At 37.8% G+C, this 20,727-nt stretch overlaps 1 protein-coding gene across 2 annotated transcripts in view; it reads right to left on the bottom strand.

Annotated features, from left to right (window-relative positions):
* The window catches only part of LOC130073990 (gamma-aminobutyric acid receptor subunit beta-2), a 116,877-nt gene that overhangs the window by 49,373 nt on the left and 46,777 nt on the right, over nt 1–20,727 (bottom strand). For both annotated transcript variants that reach the window (XM_056239449.1, XM_056239451.1), the window contains exon 4: nt 13,717–13,937. In XM_056239449.1, the coding sequence (XP_056095424.1) occupies nt 13,717–13,937 (221 nt within the window). The remainder of the gene's footprint in view (nt 1–13,716; nt 13,938–20,727) is intronic.

The following is a 20,727-nucleotide window of genomic DNA, read 5'->3' as shown; positions in this document are numbered from 1 at the left end:
TTTTATGCATGTTTATGACAACTGTCATTAAGTGTCATTTGCTCAATTATGACATTTTTAATGCAAATATGACATTGTTCGAGATGTCTTTGTTATGACACCTTGACATAAACCAATACATCATAACCTGTCAGTGTCTTTGTCATGACAACTTGACATTACTAAGTCAACACAACCTGTCATAAATATGTCTTTAACATGACATAGCAGATTAATTATCAAACTTAAAGGGTCACTTCACCCATTTGCATTAAGGTTTGTATTGTTAGAAACCCAGTCATATATTATAATGATGGTGGAATTTTGCTTGTTTTTTTTCTGAGATGGGAGAAAAAAGGATTTAAGTGTTTTACTTCCGTCCTATCGTGACGTAAATATCGTCATTTTGCGTCACGATAGGACGGAAGATAAATTTCATTGCATATTAAGAAAACTACAGCCTTTAGCTCATTATTATTCAAGGTCGTGGGACCCACTCACCCCACCGGCCTATTACAGATCAGTGGGTGGGACTAAACCTGAAGAAACTAAACTATTAATCCGCCATCTTGCTTGGAAGACAGCAAGCTAAGCTAACAAGCGCTCAAGGAGTTAGATTTACCATAATGCCTGAATTTACGACACACGATATGGAAGACGAGGATTTTGAAAATCTTTTGCTCGAAACTGATGTTCGTGGCTATTTATACGAGCCACAATATAGCGAAGAGCAGCTGAGGCTGATGGAGGAACAAGAGGCGGCGGCGTCGGCGGCGTCGGGTTCGTTGTTGTGGGAAGAATGAGACGGGAATCGGCGAACATTTAAACATTTTAATAGTAAAATAAACAAATACAAAACAAAAGTATAAGCCAGCAGCCCCGCACTGCTGGCCACACACAACAGAAACAAAACACACCATAAAATCAGGCCTGTTCCTCTCTCGATCTGCCCTGTCGCTCCTCCTTTTATGCGTCCGCTCCTCGGTGAGAGACGCGAGAGAGACCAGTGTCTCACAGGTGTCGTTCATTATCACTCACGCCACCGGCCTCGCGCCGCTCTCACGTCCCTCGTCCTGCTCGCCACAGCCAACTAACTATACATTTTGTGTGAAATGAATTTCTAACTCTGTTGGCAGCTAACGGGTCCGGGTATCGTTCATTCATTTGTATTTGCTTTCATATATGAAAACGAAAAAAGTAGAAAACAACTCCTTTTTTCGTTTTTTCGTTTTATTTGAAAAACGAAAAAACGAAATTATGACTTGATTTTTGGTTTTCTCGTTTTTGCACGGAAATCAGAGAAACCACTTGATATTCCGATTTCCCCCTGTGGGTGGGGCTAAATCTGATTGGCATGATATGCATTCTTTGTTTTTCAAATTAAGAGTTTTCCAAACACTGTATTTGTTAGCCTGTAAAATTAATAGTCTATATGCATGCTATTTGTCACCCAATTATTTGGCTTCACTGACTGAAAAAATCTATTGAAATAGCCTAAATTCAAGCCAGTGTTCACGCACTGACAGTTGTCATTATACAAATTTAAATAATATACATTTATTATTTGTTTTAGATGTTTTTATTAACTTAAATACTCATGAATAATATATTTTTTATATTTCTATTTGTTATGTATGGCCTGTATGCACATACAGGACTTAGGGGGCAAGATTTAGGCAAGGCAAGGCAAGGCAAGGCAAGGCAAGTTTATTTATATAGCACATTTCATACACAATGGCAATTCAAAGTGCTTTACATAGAAGAAATTAAAATAATCAAAACAAATAAGAATAATTAAAATTTAGGGGGCTGGGAGCCCCTGGGCTTGAGTTAATGTCTGGGCCCTACAACATCATGACGGAGTAGCAAATTAGACAAAAATGTAAATATGGTTTGAGGTTCCTAGAACAAGTAATAAGCATGCCTAGGCATATAGTCAAAGTTTAGTGGTAGGCTAATATTACATCTCATTATAATACAATATAATGCAGGATTATTGTCATATATCTGTCCTCTTATGACAGATTCTTACATTTAGTCAACAAATTCAATCAGAATGCAAAGACACAGTGTATGGCTACTATGACCAAATAAAAGAAAGTCGGTACCAATAAAATACATTTTTGGATTGACACAGGCTGTTTAGACATGGCATGATGATTTACACAGCAAATTATAATTGCATAAATTATGTTAAGAGATTAATGTTTTAAATGTAAAACAATTGTAGGTAGAAATATGAAATGATTGAAAAAAAAAATTACACGTCTACTTTTTAACTATGAAACTAACACCGCCAGGCGCCAGTAGGTGGCGGCAAGTCTCCATCTTAATGAGGGAGTTGCATCCTTTATTCAAACGAGTCGTTTAAAAATCCTAATTCGCTTAACCTAACAAACGACTGTATTTATGAATGGGTAGTCTACATGAATCATTTACTCGTCTAATTCTGTAAAAAATGCAGATATTTTGAGGAACAAAACCATAGACCAAAACGCGTGTTGCCCGGAGGCGCAGCGGTTCTGCTGTTTGTTCTGTTTTCTTGGACGGAGCAAAAAAAGAATGTAGCCTATCTAAAAAAGTTACTCAGTAACTTTATTGTACTGTTGTATCATTTCCCATTTGCGATTGTGCAGATGTTCAGAAAATCAGCACTTTTGCTGGTGTGATAACTCACATATTATAGGCTCGTGTTATATAAAACGTTTTTTTTTTTTTTTTTTTTTTTTTTTTTTCCATTTTGATGACATATAGGCCTATGCTTATTCTATTGTGGTGGCTGTGGAGAGAGCACTCAAACCCCTCGAGAGCACATCATTTAGTGAACACATTTATAGAAATAATAATTCTCTAAGACGTGTAGACATAATATTTATAATAATAAGACGTGAACATAATATTTTTTTTCTAAATGTGCGCTCTTTTGGACTAAAAGCGCTCTTCATTCATTCCTCAATAGAATAGTAAAAATCATCTTCATTGCACCTAATTAATGTTTTTTTTTTTTTTTTTTTTTTTTTTTTGGTTATCGCGCTGCTCCCCCGGGGAAGAGGCTTATGTCGCCAACCGACGTCTAGATAGGCCTACAATATGAAATATAGGATATTGTTCTCGTTTTCTGGCCAAAAAAATATATATTCTGTTTACCATAGTTGTAGTTTTTCGTCCTTACTGTTAATTGACATTAACCCCGCTTACATTTCAAAATGCGGCAATTGCTGCTGTTTTGCACAGTATCCATTTGCGCCACCTTGAAGAAGCCTAGTAGCCTACTTGAAATGCGAAGTAGCCTACTTGAAATGCGACTGGTTTATTTTTTCTGCGGCGAGAATAGGCATTCTTGTTGACTACTGTAGGTGTTTGCCAATGATTGTCAAGGCATCCTCTAAACTGTAGTGAGCAGGAGTATAGGGAAGGCAAAAGTAACCTATATTGCGATGGAATGCAATATAAACAATAAGAAGGGCCTTGAATTCTCTCCATTCTGCCTTTTGTTTGATAACCACCGTGACAACTTCAATGCGTGAAAATGTTTACATTGAGGCTATTTATTTCAATAGATTTTTTTCAGTCAGTGAAGCCAGATAATTGGGCGACAAATAGCATGCATAAACTATTAATTTTACAGGCTAACAAATACAGTGTTTGGAAAACTCTTAATTTGAAAAATAATGAATGCATTTCATGCCAATCAGATTTAGCCCCACCCACAGGGGAAAATCGGAATATCAAGTGGTTTCTCTGATTTCCGTGCAAAAACGAGAAAACCAAAAATCAAGTCATAATTTCGTTTTTTCGTTTTTCAAATAAAACGAAAAAACGAAAAAAGGAGTTGTTTTCTACTTTTTTCGTTTTCATATATGAAAGCAAAAACAAATGAACGAACGATACCCGGACCCTAACGTTAGCCCTGTAGAGTAGACGGAAGAGTGATTTCTCTGATGTTTGCGACTTTGCGCTGTTCGGGATTAGTGGGAGTGGCTTGCGGAGCTGTGCAACGTGGTGCATTCTGGGAGTTGTGGTCTTACACACAAATGCGCCCTAAAGTTATTTCCTGTCTTTTCTCGGTCAAGAGGGCACCAAATTCAAAATTTATTTTATATTTCGACTACATATATGACCCACTTTCAATAAAGATTAATGTTGAAATGGGTGAAGTGCTCCTTTAAGAAACCACTTAGCTTTATGGGTTAACATTACATTTAACTGTCATGTGGTTTGTTTTGGCATTGGGTTTCATGAGGCCATTATAACATTTTAATGACAAATTCAATGTGTACCACTGTAGTCGGGGTCAAGAAAAATATTCATGACAGTTATAATGGCCTCATGACAGCCAATGTCAAAACCACATGACAGTTTAATGTAATGTTAACCCATAAAGCTAAGTGGTTTCTTAAGTTTGATAATTAATCTGCTATGTCATGTTTATGACATATTTATGACAATGTATGTTGTCTTGGTAATGTCAAGTTGTCATGACAAAGACACTGACAGTTTATGATGTATTGGTTTATGTCAGGTTGTCATAACAAAGACATTTCAAACAATGTCATATTTGCATAAAAAATGTCATAATTGAGCGAATGACACTTAATGACAGTTGTCATAAACATGCGTAAAACCTCCTTCATATTCATGTCATGTCATGATTATGAAGGTGTCATGTCAGTCTTATGCACACTCCTTCAAGTAAAGTGTTACCAATATTTTTTGTACTACACGATTTCTGTAAGTATAATTAAAACAATACAAAATAGTACATAAAAGGGTAGTACATAGGCGCCATTTGTGTGCAGAACAAGTGGGAAATGCCCAACCACTCTTTTGCCAAATTGTAATATGTCTCCAATAAAAAATAAAAAAAGTGAAAGCCACTGAAAAAGAAACCGTTGACAAGTATAAACAGATCCAATGAAAGAGTACAGTACATCCACTGCCGCACACAGATGATGGAGAACTGATACTGAGAATGTCCTAATATGTAAACCTTAACAAATGCAGCTTCCACATGCATAATTCTATGACCTTAATAACGCAGCACTTATATTAAATCTGCGTGTGATGTATCAGGTTGACATAACTTCACACGCATGCTGCTTTAATAGTCTTTGCAAGAGCTTGTGAATAAGACAAATGAGATCGGCCTCCACAAGTATCCATCACCTTGAGGTGCAGTGAAATGCTACAAAGGGACGATATACATATTCCGTCTAGCACATGCTGAATGAGTTCGAGGTACAGCATTACAAACTGCAGAATAAATTGGCAAATCATTGGGAAATAAATTAGTCATGAGAGAATGACTTGTTTGAGAGAATGTTTGCCACAACATTATCCTATCTTAATCTATTTAAAAATGCCCTTGATGTGGATTGAGCCAACATACACATTACAGGTAATCTTTTATGCACACATGCAACTATTTTCCCAAAAACTGTGTGTCATCTCTGTGGACACACAGTATAGTTTATTTTAGAGACAGTGTAAATACTGCCATGACTTTAACAGATGCCAAATATTTGGGTCAAAGTCCTCTTAGTGTAAATGTCATTTGACTGTACAGGTCTTTTCAATAGAGCTCATATGGGAACAATCTGATAATTCCATATGATCATCTAAACAAAATGAAGGCTTTGCCTAGTGTTTATCACAAATGAACACTCATGTCAGGGTCAGAGTATATTTCTGTTTCGTTTTGGTCCATTAGTTCCCTTCTGTGTTTGTCACAGGTTCATTTCAGCTCCCTGCGCTCATGTCATCATTTGCTGTCATGGTAATGGATTGCCTTGTGCACCTTTTTCTTGTTCAGTTTGCTATTGTCTGTGTATTTAAGCTGTTTTATTATGTTGGTTGTCCTCTATTGTCTTTACTTTGCATGCGGAGCTGTTGTGTTTTTCTGCTCTGATGCTCCTTGTTATTTAAGGATTGACTTCTTAGTTTTTGTTTTGTAAATATAAATAAAGTAAATGTAAATTTAAATGCTGCATCAAGATCCTACTCTCCTCTCCTCACCTCAACCTCGACGAGACAACTTATATACTTTTACAATGTATTCCACTACAGAATGTGATTTTAAGTCTGAAATTGAGGGCCTTAACCTATAGTTTTAGGCAGGATTTTTATACTCAAGCACAGGTTTGACTGTCCCTGATAACAGGTGTATGTATCAGGTAAAATCTCACAGGAATATGAACCCAAAACACAGGTTTAAATAGAAGAGCAAACATCAGGTAAGTAACAAGTTCACAGTATCTTTCTGGGATAGTTTAAACATCTGAAGAAAATTGCTCTTTCCACTTGAAAAACACCAACGCCATAACAACCTAAAAGAATATAAAACAAGATTACAGAGGAGAGTATACCTGGAAGATGATCAGACGATTAGACAGGAGAAGGTCAAACACAGGAACAGGTAATCCAGAGAACATGACTACAAACTCCATGGCACAAACTCCTGTGTCAGACTCTGTTCCTGGAGGGCTCCAAAGTTTCGAGGAATCTTAAAGACCTTGATTATCAAGTTCAGGTGTTTTTAAAAGTCACATGACCCAAAAGTCAGAATGACTGAATAGTTTAGAGGAAATCACATCACAATTTAAGCACTGACAAGGAAAAGGTGATGGGTCTTAGAGTGAATGACAGCTGATGCATAGGGTTACACAAAACCTGATGGAATATTCTTCAATCTGAGAACAACAAAACTGCTCAGAGAGAATAATGAGCTGAACTCCTTTGATGGAACTAAGTTTAGCACTCTAAATGGCCCCGACAATAATATGCAAGCTTTTTTAATAACTAATTTTGTAGATTTAAAACAATTGGCTAAATGTTCTTTGCTCCAGAGAAAAGAGATGAGAGGTTATGTGAAGCCAACTAAGAATTTGCTAAAAGATTCTGAAGCCCAAATGAGAGATGAGAGAGGGGGACTATAAAATGATTTAACTTCTTTCCACAGGCAGCCGAAGAGGCAGTATTTTAATGAAACCTCATTGTTTTCTTTTTAACAGTTACATTTTCATGTCAAATGTAAATCTGTGGTCAGTTGGGTCAAATTTGTATTTCTTTCATACATTCGTTTGTATGGACTAAGTTATGTTCGTGTTTTTCTCATGTTTCATTCCGGTTTCTTTTGTTCCCTATGTTCCACTGCTTGTCTGTTATCATGGTTACTGATTATGTTCACCATTAGTTTAGTTCCTTGTCACCCCTGTGTATATATTGCCCTATTTTGTATCTTGAGTTTTTGTTGTTGTCTTTATATGTGCATGTAAAACTGGTGCCTTTTAGCCTGTTATTATCTCAATTAATTTGGTTTAATAAAGTGAAAAGGTTGCATTGAGATCCACTCCTCCTCCTCCTCCTCACCTGAACCTCAATGAAAATCATAGAGTTCTAAGTTATGGCTCATTTAAATATTTTATCTAAAATATGTTTCTCCTAATATTCCATCACTTAAAAAAGAAAAAAAAGAAGATCCAAGCTGGATTCAAACCCACACATCAGAGTGCATTTTTTGTAAATAACAGATTGCAATATCTAAGATGTATCTAAAATAGTGAGATTTTTAAGTGCAGGGCTGTTTGAAAACTCACTTGATATCCTTGTATGACTGTATCTGTAAAGAAAAACTGAAACAAGATGCATTACGTAAAGAGTTTTAATAGTACATTTAATGGGCACCTATTATGCCCCTTTTCACAAGATGTTAAATAAGTCTCTGATGTCCCCAGAGTGTGTATGTGAAGTTTTAGCTCAAAATACCCAACAGATCATTTTTTACAGCATGTTTAAACTGTCACTTTTTGGGGCTCAGAAAAAACGCGCAGTTATAGTGTGTATCCCTTTAAATGCAAATGAGCTGCTGCTCTCGGCACAGAGGGCGGAGCCCCACGAGCGTGCCAGGAATTGATAATAACAATTCCTTAGCGCCAGGAATGATAATATCAAAACAGAAACTCTCAGTAGCGGTGTTTATTTCGACCCGGAGTCGGACAATAATGCCTACAGAGTCAGAGAATTGATGCTATATGAAGATAGAACAGGTATAGTTTAGTTTAATTACGGTTATAACGTATTTGTCATCTGCTTTTATCCTTGATTAATACAAGCCGACCCCGTCCGAATGATGGCCAAATATATACTGATGAGTTCAATTAAGCTCGTCACATTGCCCAGAATCTGAAAACGGCTTGTTCTGAGACACTGCTTATGATTTATAGGGATTTAAAAAAAAGCACTGGGTGGATTTTTATCATTATAGGGTGGTTGTGTACACACACTGCCAACACACATTTAAGTTCAAACACCATGTAAATTGAATTTTGCATAATAGGTGCCCTTTAAGTAAACAACAAACTATAATAAATTAAATATTCAAGTTTTTTTTCAGAATTATTTTCTAAGTCTAAATCCTTATTTGAAATGGAATAGTTTTATTGGGTTATGAAACCATGGGTTATCCTATAGCCAGTTTATTAGAATTCATCGCATCTGTTCTAAGAAAGAGGGTTTTGAGGTTAAAGCTCAGACCTTATATGCAGATTTCAAGTCCCGTGGTTATAAGTCAGAGGTCGCGTTAACCGAATATTTTCCATCAATGACATTTTTTTTTTAGTAGTGACGGAAAATCTGAAGGCCATCCGTCATTTTGACAGATTACGCTGAGGGTGATCTATTGTAATTTGTAACTGTAATTCTCAATCCTCTCCACTTGGTGGCGAGTGCGCATATTAATTAACAAATATCTTTTATTGTCTCTTCTTTGTCACCGCTGCATACAGTTGCAAAAATGTCACGGCAAACTTCTGATCACGTCCGTGAGAGAAATGTTTCCCGACTACAAAACTTTGGCCGAAGTGGCGCTAATAATTCCGGTCTCCAGTGTGGCAGCAGAGCGCGGTTTCAGCCTCCAGAACAAAATTAAAACGAGAAGTCGCATTTCCGAGGCAAAGATGCAAAATTTGAAGCACTGAAGAAAGCAATGTGCTGAAATGTTTGCTTGTGCCTGCTTGTGATGGTCTAGTTTTTTAATTCACTTGCACTCTGCACTTTTTTGCACTACGCAGTTTATAAAACACTTTTTTTTTTGCTAGACCTTCTTTAGTCTGGGTCTAATTCAGTTTGTGACTGGAAGTCTTTTTGTTGGAAACATGGCAATCCATTGGCCAAAGATAAGGTCAGATGATGTAGCATAAACACGCCATCAAGACCAGAATTGGGCACCTGAGGTAAATGTAATCAAATTCTAATTGTCTGAAGGAAGACGCTCAGGCATGCCAAACTGACGTAGCATCTTGTTCCCTTCTCAGGGATACATATGTAATCTGAGACGTTCCCTTTCAAGGATCCTGATGCTACGTTAATACCCACGTCACCAAACTGAAAAATGCCAGACCAAGGTTGTGAAGTATGCACACGCACAGACCTGAGTGGATTAACCCCAAATGACTTTAGAACCTGGGGTTTATTCCATGTCCAAACTGGAAAACCTTATGAATGTGCGTGAAAGGGACCAGTCTGCCGCACCAGACTCATCTTGCAAAGCCGCACCCTTTGAAAGCAAGGGTGCAAACTGAAAGCATAATAGGCAAAATAAAATAAAACAGTAATCCATTGCGCTAAATGTTGCTTAATGGCAGCAGAACCTTTGCAGATGTTTGCCACAATCCTGAGCGGTTAATATAAATCCTAAGTGCCCTGACTGGACACATTAAGTGCTGCTCTTCTGTTCTGGCAAGTCAACTGGCGGAGGGAAGAAAGCTTGAAGAATGACCAAATGAGCAGTCAAGAGAGGCCTCACCTAGAGATTGGCATGGTGTTATTTCAGTTAGCCTAATAGCTGGATTGATTTGCATTGAAAGATGATCTTATGGAAAGTACCCCATGCCAATCTCTAGGCATGGTGAAGGGAATGTGATGATGTGGATCTATTTTAATTCCAAAGGCCAAGGGAACTTTATCAGGATGCATATTATCCTGGATCCATGAAATAACTGGCCTTTAAAAATAAAAATCTGCCAGCCTCTATGGGAATTTAACATAGGGGGGGCCTGACTTATGCACCCTGTATTTTAAGGAAGAACATTTATTTATTTATGATACATTATTCATACACAAAGAAAATTGGTGTCCTTAAAGGTTGGATTTTTCCTCATTTTTCTAATTAAGGCATTAAGATCAATTTCCAAAAGATGATTTTTTGTTCCTCTTTTTAGGCAACTTTAGCATGGGGGTAATAACTTATTCACACCACTGTATATGGTGAACGGTGTGTGATAGAAGTGTCCAGACGTATGCACCCTGCATTTTAATTATTTGCGATACATTATTCATTCACAAATAATTCAAGGACATTATTCATGTCCCTAAAGGTTGGAGTTTTCCTCATTTTTTTAATTAAAGCTGCTGTAGGTAACTTTTGAAAAAATGTATTTGCTAAAACTGTTATTATGTCCTGACAGTAGAATATGAGACAGATAATCTGTGTAAAAATCAAGCTCCTCTGGCTCCTCCTAGTGGTCCTATTGCCATTTGTAAGAAATACACGCTCCCGGTCAGAAACAACCAATCAGAGCCAGAAGGAGTGTCTTAGCAGTGTCAATCACGCTCATGTAGGCGCTGATCACACCCCTCTCTTGCACAGCGCGAGCGCCGGAGCGCGAGCCGTCGTTCAAACTCAAGATTGCCGGCGTGCTGCAGCTGTGCTTATGCTGGAGAAACAACCTAAACTGCCAATTCTCGAGTGACACCTGCTCATAAAACAAAGAGGTAAAAGGAAAAAGACTGATGACGATAAACAAGTGAAAAAGAAAGAATTACACAGAGCCCATTGACTCGGTGTCAAAACTCTAGCCGCATAACATGTAGATAAAATGTTATGCACTCTGCTAAGCAACAATTGAAACCTGCTAATTCACTGGTTTGTCATGTTGCTCAAATAATGTACAAGCACACCTTATCTAGCATTATATATCGCTAGAATAATTACTTACATACTGTAACGTTAGTTACCGTTATATTAACGTTATCTTACTAGCGATTTATAACTTATAGAAAGAGTGCAACGTTATAAAGTTACATGTAGGCTATTGCAAAATACATAATGATTTGAGGACCAAGTTTGTAGTCAAAGTATGGGCAGGCCATAGTCAATGTAAACCATATTATTGACGTTTAGTCCCTATTAGTGAATGTGCCATATAACTTTTTATCCGCTGTTATCGGTGGCCCTGTTTACTAGCCTTCGCGTTCACGACGGGCTCCGCTGTGGAGGACGAGCTTTGGAGGGAGGGCTGTAGCGCAGCAGAGAGCAAGGGGGTGGGACCTGTAAGTTGTGCTTGTTCAAATTGTCAGGCTAAGTCAACGTTTTCTCAAAACTCCCTACTGGAGCTTTAAGGCATTAAGATTTTTTATTGCTCTTTTTAGTCAACTTTAGCATGGTTGTGTTCATTTATTCTAAGCAGTGTGTGTGTGTGTGTGTGTGTGTGTGTGTTGTAAATAAATCCAAACAATCTAAAAGCCATTCTTTTTTAAATCTCCTCATTCTTTGTGCAAGGCTCCTGATAATGATAGGGCCTGATAGCACCTAATAGGGCCATTATGGGAGGGTCTTTGTCTTTCTCAGGTGTGGAATGCCACACATATTAATGAGAGATCACGCTTCCTCGCATAAAGCTTTCTCAAACAAAACACGTCATTAAAAATGTAAAAGACTTTATTGACTTATCTGAATGAGTAGTCAGGATGATTCTCACATAGTTTTGGAGCAAATATTCTAGACTATGTGATACAATTTTCAAAAGTCTTGTGAAGAAATAATCAATATGTGTTTTGTGGCCTTATTTCAGAAACTTTTATTTTTAAGTTTTTCAATAACCATGCATAAATAACATTCTCTCAAAAATACAAACATGTACATACATGTTGCTCACATATCATGGTAGCCCCGTTTGTGCTATATAGAGTGAATTTACATCTTTGCCATTAACATGTTTATAAATAACTGAAAAAAACACAAATGTCAGTGCATGTCAAAACATCCCAAGGGCCCCAAAAACACTCTGGTCCACAGAGGGTTAAACATAGAAAGTGTACAAAGACATCTGCGCATAACCTTTATTGTTTTTAAAGGGTTGCCTAATGGGTGAAACCCACTGCTTTTGACCCACAACTGGAATGGTCTAATGTGCTGCAGCCTCATTGGTATCACATTGGGAGTGGCTGCCATAATAGCCAGCAACCTCTGATATTGTCTGATAGGAATATCCTGACATAGCCTGAATACTTTCATGGCGGTACGGATGAACTTGACCTGACCCGAGCAGGTGACAAATGTGCCTGTATCGATGTTAAGTCCAACACCAACCTCACAAAATTATTGGAGAGAACATGCTTTTATTACTGTTTAGCCTCAAACCTAAACACTTTAAGTGGACAAGAAGGAGATTGATTTCAAAACGCTATTTTTTTAGACTGAGCTAGAATCAGACAGTTGACAGTGTAGTTCAGTACACGGATGCCCTGAAGTCGCAATGGAGTCAGGTCGGCAACGTGCAGTGCCGGGCCCCCAGTCTTGACTGGGGGGACACAGGCAGACACACTGACCCTTTTCTCCCCCTACTCCTGTAGAAGCCACAGGCTTCTGGGAAGGGAAAAAAAACTGTCATCGTCTGCTTTCTGGCCACCTGAAACCTATCGACAACAGAATAGTCACTGAATAGTCCAGATGGTGAATTTGGGTGTCCAACAATAAAGTTTTTTCCTTTTCCTTAATGCAAGAGAGGTATAGCCACAGATGCCTCTCCGTGGAGAGCATTGTAGCTATTGAACGATGGCACAGGCTGTGTAGTAGATAGTGAGGGCATGACAGCACACATTGCTCACATATACTCTTTTCTAGATGCCATATTTCACTCATTCAATACAATACAGGGTAGACAAGCAATATCCTCCACACAAACACTGACACGCGGTTTCCTTATGACAAAGAAACTGATGACAGTTATCTTGACATCGCCTATGTTCCGTCACCTGACCTCGAACAAAAATTGCCTAGTTTCCACACGTGCTTAAGACACACTCAAGCAAAATCGTTAACATTGCGTCAACGTCATGACACTGCGTTGATTTCCCTCAAAAAGGAGCTGGTAATCATAAGGATTCTCTTTGAAAACGGAAAACCCATTAGGATTGAAATTTCTGTGATGGCAGTATTGTATTTTTATCATTTATTTTGAACACAATATTGTAGGTGAAGCTAACTTTCACGTCGTGTTCACCTTTATAATTGACATTTAAGCCAGCTTCCATGTACTGCTGGCCTCCTATCCTTCCTAAAGCGTGAACTAAATCAAATAAAGAGATTCCCATCATGGATTGTTCAGAACAGTCACTGTGGTAGCAGTGTCAGATATGATCCTCATCTTAATTAATTTGTTCCTTTAATTATACACATGATGTTGTAATTGTATCAGATATATATATATATATAGTCTTGTCTATTTCAATCAGTTTGATGATGCACAGATCTAGAGCACATAACCATTCCGAATTGTTAATTTAATAAAATAAAAATATTGTTGTAGATGCATTGATTTACTCGGAATATCAAAAAGCATTTGCTGTGTGTATTCTGTCATGGGGATTATGATGCTTTGGCAAATATTGAATAAAAGATTTGTAATGTTTTAAATAAATTGCTATTATGTGATGAATAGATGCTTTTTGAATTGTTACCTGAGCCCATAAAGCACAGTGCCATCTGGATGAAGACGGATCATTCTGTTCTTCACTGTTACACCATGTACAAAAGACTTCTTGTCATTCAGGAAGTATGTATCCGGCACCCACAGCTGATCAGCTACCCTGTTATCCAGCGTCAGGTTAAGAGGAATCTCAGAATAGGACAGGCGTTTGTCTCGCCAGGCTTGCTGGAAATACATAGTCAATGTGTAGTCCTGAAAAAACAAACCATAAACATAGAGAAGATTACTGAATTACCAGGTCTAAAGACAATATAAGAAAGTCAAAGAAAGAAGATATTTTAGGCAATATGTTTAAACCTTTTGGGGGTTAATATTACATGACTGGCTTTACAATTTGATGATGAAACGTTAAAAGCAAGATTGCACACCAGGTTAAAAATGAGTGTTAAAACACTGGAGACTAGTACAGGTATAATAACAGAGAGCACGCTGGGACTCTACTGAACAAAAATGAACCATTTCAATCATTCTTTAAAGGCATTGTTCACCTAAAAATGCCATCATGTCGTTCCAAACCTGCATGCTGATTTGGACTATCAAATAACTCACTGACCTTTAAAACAGCAATGACACTTTTTGCATAGGCATTTCAAAATGCAAAGCATTCATCAGTAAGCTACCGACGTGCATGACAAAGTACAAAGCAGGTGACAGGATATGGGAGACTGGGAATGGTTGTATCATATTTTGCTTTTAATGTTTGTAACTGTGACTATTTATTTTAAATTGTGATATGTTTTCTTAGCAGTTCTGAAATTCAAATCAAAACAAGATGTGAAGTGTATACATTTTTGCCAAATTTAGGCAAATAACACTGATGAAGAAAAGAAAGGGAATATATAGGGACAGAATTTGTGAATGTATTCATGGCATGTATTAGTTTCAGGACAAATATTATTTAAAAGGTGAGCAACTAATTAAATGTTCTTTATTAAATGGCAGAGGCACTCATGCACTTTTACACTCCAATTTTATTGATTTGATTGGCCATCTCAATAATTTTGACAATGACGATGTCAAGCTTCTAGACCAGCTTAAAAATGTAAACTTTTCCAACTTTTTGTCAACTTAAGGGCAGGGCGGTGAGTAATGAAGTGCAGGGGGGACTTGTCACCCTCAGTGGTGGGCATGGCCCTGGTTTGTACACAATAGCATTACTGCTGTGTAGCAGAACTCGAAGTGTGTTTGGGGTCCAGGAACCCCACTGATTTACCCTAAAATATTTTTAATTAGTTCCTGATTAGTTCTTAATTAAAACCCAATAGGCAAATGTTGTAGACATGCACTTTTCAGAAATGTTAGATGATGGTATTATTCTTTCTTTTGCTTTCTGTTTGGGGTTCATTTTAAAGACGTTGTAGATAAGTAAATTAATAGATATATAAATAAATGGCTAAGTCTCAAAATTTGCTAAAGCGTTTAGCATTAAAAGAGACTCTGAAAAAATATGTCTGTGGCACGTGGTGCTAAATGCCAGTCCAATGCACCTCAAAGGTGATGATGACATTTTTCTGTTTACACGCTGATAAACCAAATCTCAGATTTGCTCTCTTGCTGCAAAGCTTATTATGAAATACCATGCAACACCAGGCAGGCTTTCATGGCTTTCTCTTAGCATTACTAAAGCGAGTTCTGGAAAGTTTTAAAAGATATTGAGTCTCTGAGATTGAGAGAGTATGCTTTGTATGATCAGCAAGACTTCTTAAGGTTCTAATCTTCTCCTCATAGTACTTTTATCAGGCCAGGTACTGGGATACCAAAGAGAGCTATCTTCTATTAGGATACCTGTAATTTATTTACTCTGGCTAGAAGTTTGAGTGTGGCTCATAGTCTGGGAAAACTATATACATCCTGTGTGCCACCAGAAAACCTACAATGAGGCAGCAAACAACATACAAATAGCTGTCACCATTGCTATCCTACATTTTCTCAGTGGAGGTGGCTGTCAAATGCTTGGAGCTAATGAGCATCATGGTGTACAGTAAGCTAGTGTGGGTGGGGACGGATGATGTTTCTGTTGTGCTTCTGTCGGAAAAGACATGCTCTGGAAAGAGGTTTTGGGAAGTGTCTTCTGAAGAATCATGGGACAGCACCTGCTATTCAACCTCATCCGAGAGTTGACATCATCTTCAGAGTTCATATGGATTTTCTGCAATGGGTGACCACCACTCAAGAGATAATTAAATGGAGAGGGTCGCCACATGATTGCAACAATTACTAGACACAATTAGAGCTGTCTGAAGTCCAGTCTCATTAAGTTGTTGAGTTTAAATTTAGGAGTTGCAGCAAATGCATTACCAAGGACTATATTTCAGTAAGTATGCTCTAACATTTCCTGAAAGCTATGAGCATCAGATTTTTTTTTTATTAGGGGTGTATTCACACCAGGAAAGTCTGATAGTTCACTTTGGTCCGGACCAAATACTTTTTTTTTTTTTTTTGGTACGGTTCGCTTTCACACTGCTCTTTTTGCAAGTGAACCAAAATTTGTAAACAAAACCACATGTGTGCTAAGTTCGTCCATTCATTGGACAAGGATTCTCAAGTAGGGAAATCAGGAAGTGCAAAAAAGGCTTAACGTAAATTAACGCAGCATCATTCTTGTATTGTAACTATCGTTACATTAGGGGCCCTATTTTAACGATATGAAACGCAAGTGTCAAAGCGCAAAGCGCAAGTAACTTTGTGGGCGGATCCCGGCGCTGTTGCTATTTTCCCGGCGGGATAAATGCCTCTTGCGCCTGGCGCAAATCTAAAAGGGGTTGGTCTGAAGTAGCTTCATTATTCATAGGTGTGGTTTGGGCGTAACGTGAAATAAACCAATCAGAGCGTCATCTCACATTCCCTTTAAGAGCAGGCGCGCTTGTTCTAAAGCGGATTCCTATTATAACGGCGGATTTGCCAGGCGCGCGCCAGGAGCGGTTCACAGCCGAGGAGAGCAACGTTCTCGTCAGGGCCGTAAAACACAGAGAAGTGACATTGGGGATGGAGAAACCCACCCAAATTAACTTCTGTTAAACAGGCGTATGATAATTTGGGTAAATGTGTAAGCTACATGTATGCTTTTATAATAAATTGTCTATCTATCTATCTATCTATCTATCTATCTATCTATCTATCTATCTATCTATCGTAATAATGTATGATTTGCAAAAATGAAAACTGCTGCTTAGATGAGAGAATCAAAGTGTATGCGCGTTGTGCACACGCTACATTGATTATGGCCAAGCATGCGCGCTTAAAATAGCATTATGACCAACGCGCAACGCGCCACTGACTTTAGACTAGGTTTTTTCTGGTCAGTGGCGCAATTGTCTTATAGAACAGCAAAATAGCATGAGGGAAACTTTGCGCCGGAACACGCCTCCTCTTTGCGCTGAACCGCCCCGGGGAGCGCAAGTGTATTTCTTAGTTAACCGACGTGTGTCTGTGGAGGAAAAAGCCCGCTTTGCGCGGGTGCAAAATAGGAATGATACATGCGTCAGTGTACTAAGTCATTTGCGCCGAGTGCAAGATAGGGCCCTATATGTTCTGCAAATGCTTTTTTTTTTTTTGCATCTATGCGCGATTAGACTAAAGAGAACGCTCTGTATGTGAATGTCCGGATGCACACACTCATTCATTCATTCCATTCCAATGATGCACACCAGTGTTAATTTCGTTGACGAATAATTTTAGTCATTATTTTCGTCAACGACATTTTTTCACAGACGAAAACGAGACGATAACTAAATAAAAACCAGTTTTAAATGACGACAACTATGACGAAATGTATTGACATTTTCGTCAACGAATAAAAACTAGACGAAAATGTTAGGGAGGGACGATTGGAAAGAGATCCATTCAGAACTGATTTGTGTTTGTGGAAGATGCTCACATTTGAATAACGTGCTGATCTACAGGCGGGACTGGAATTGGCATGCGCTTGATGCATGTCTCATAAATCGTTCAAAAATGTAAACGTCTGGAAGAAAGAGAAGATCAAACATATGGATAGATCTAAATAAGAGTGACGACGCGAAAGAGAGCTTTATTCGGTATGTTTTTCTGTGCGCACACACACACCCGACCCGACCCGAAGCGTGCAGCCCCATAGACAGCTACACAGCGCGCGAGGACTAAATTGAGCTCTATTTCGCGTCTGAATGGACAAATACACACGTCTAAATGTCCGTTTCGGAAAGTATTCACGTAAACACAGTCGTTTATGTCTATACAGAACGTACAGTTGTGAGAATATCGGATGTGCATCAGTGCAATTGGATCTGCACACTCGGTCTTAAAGTGACAGTGCGTAATAAACCTAATGCCGTCTGTACACTTAATATTAATCAAACAAAATAATAAAAAGTGAGAAGCATTCACTGCTCTTTAATATATTTAATAAGATTTAATAATATTGAATTTATACAAATAAATATGTCTGCTAAATATAATCATAATCATCTATTGAATTAAGAAGAAAAAAAGACTGTTCTACTTTAGAAGTGTTTTTATTTAATTTTAAGATATTATTTTATGTCATTCATATTCTATTCATATTAACAGGTTAATATATGTTTTCTAGGGGAATATATAATGGGTTTGGAAATTTTAGATAAATTAGATACATTTTAGATAAATTAGATACATTTTAGATAAATTCTAAATTAATGCACAATTTAACTAAACCCATTCGATTTTAGTAGACTAAATCTACTGTAGATTTAGTCGACTAAAATCTTATTGTATTTCGTCAACTAAAACTAGACTAAAACTAAAACAATTCAGATGACTAAAATATGACTAAAACCAAATGGCATTTTAGTCAAAAGACTAAGACTAAAACTAAATCAAAATTTGCTGTCAAAATTAACACTGATGCACACACGACGCGCAGAAAGACGCGCAACAGATGTAATGTAGTAGGCTACAACAGATCACTTTCCCATTACGCAACTCCAACTACGGAAGTCTGTTAACTCAAAGGCGCAGTGCTTTCTTGCAATTGGGTCGGTTCATGTTCACACCGTAAACGAACCGTACCAGAGTTCGTTTGGAACCGTACCGAGACCACCTCTTCAGCTGGGTCTCGGTTCGGTTGTTTGGTCCGCACCCGAGTTCGATTGCTGTATTCACACCTGCCCAAAAGGTCCGCACCAAGGGGGGAAACGAACTAGAGTTCGATTCAATCGAACCAAACAAGGCAGGTGTGAATACACCCTAGGTTAACTTTAAGTTCCATTTCATTTATAGTAGTTTTTACGTATCTCTTATTTAGATATTTTTGTCCCGTAAATGTAACACTGTTCCAAAAATTAAGTTATATCCTTATGAAAAAGAAGATTATTAAAGTGTGCTATTAGTATACTTCTCTTAAACTTAAAATAAGAAAGTATACTTTCAGTCTACGTTTTATGTACTTCTCAGAAATATACTTAAAATTGCACTAAAGTATACTTGACTTACACTGACAAAAAGGTCTAAGTATATTTGGACTATACATGTACTCATTCTTTTGATTGAGATATACTTAAAGTATAATTAAGTATTCTAAGTATACTTGGCATACAGTGTACATACAGTCTTAAACTTACATTATTTGAAAATATATGTTCCTAATTCTGAGTATCTGAATTTTTGTGTAGGCCAGTCTACTGGTAGCCTGGGAAAACCCAGACAACTTCCGGCAAATTTAGATTTGCTGTGAAAGTTAGTCTGGCAAAGAGCTCATTCAAGCCTATTTCCAATCCGTCGAAATCGAGGCACCAATCAGAAACGTTGGGGCGGGCGTTACATGACGACGACAGCGCTGGGATTTTGAAGCAGATTTTGTAGCCTACATTACAAAGATGGATGCCGCCGTCGAACATCACTCGTTCCAATCAGCTATCGCGTCTGTTTTAAGCGATTTGAACGTTTCCTTTTTGTTAAAAACCGAGCAAAGAACAACACACGGAGATATTTCTGCCGCTCTGCATACGTCATCTCCTTCATCGCTCTGATTGGTTTTAGGTCTATCCGCGACGTCCGTTGGTGACGCCCCTCTGGAAATGATTTGTCTATGACGCTTTGCCAGACCATAACTCAGGTACAACTGAGAATGGTCTGGTTTTAACCAGGCTAGTCTACTGGTATTGTACATAGGAATATGCTTCAAATCGAATTTACTTTCTCCCCGTCACTGACTGAATTTTTCAGCTATCCGTGTTTTCACTGTTATACAGTAGGGGGCGCTGTTATGCATCTTTTTAGTACAGAATCTCCGGATCAAAACACAGGTGAAGAAGAAGCAGATGCAAGTGATAGAAGATTGCTTGCACAAATGTAAAACTACGCGATCATCAAACATTAAACAGCATATACTGTAAATCAAAACTGCCTAATGTTACCAAAAGAAATGTCGAACCCATGACGAGGAAACGACTGTGAAGCTTTGGGGGTGTTGATGGACGCGATTTACTCCATCTATGTTTTGATCATCATGAAACTTACCCACATTCAAAAGATGCATGAAGCTACAATGTTTTTAAAATGGAAAGAGATAAAGTACAGTTAAATGTATATTTCAAGTATAAAAAATATTGAAATAGTAGTAAACTTGTGTACTATTTCATAGTACATTGATATTAGTATACTTACTACATAAAGTATACCTAAAATGTACTTTACCTAAGTATACTTCATAAAATGAACTTGAAGTATACAGATCTAATATATAAAAGTGGGGTACAATAGAGTTCCTTTCAGAATAATTCCTTGATATATTTTGATCCACAGACATTTCCCAATCTATGTGGAAATGCCAACAACGGCAAGTTCAATGGACCAACAAGTTCACAATAGTCACCATTTCACACACCATATTATATATATATACATACATGTGTGTATTGGGTGAGAAGCAGTGCTGGTCTGAGACTGGTTAGTGTTAGTAGAGTTAGTCAGGTACGTAAGTCTCAGAACCAGCTGACCTGAAGGGACTTTTTTCAGGGTTCAGTTC

Source organism: Rhinichthys klamathensis, unplaced genomic scaffold, assembly GCF_029890125.1.
Source record: "Rhinichthys klamathensis goyatoka isolate OS25496 unplaced genomic scaffold, OSU_Roscu_1.1 h1tg000564l_1, whole genome shotgun sequence".
NCBI lineage: Eukaryota > Metazoa > Chordata > Actinopteri > Cypriniformes > Leuciscidae > Rhinichthys > Rhinichthys klamathensis.
Note: the sequence above shows the minus strand (reverse complement) of the source record. Positions and strands in the feature narration are given on the sequence as shown.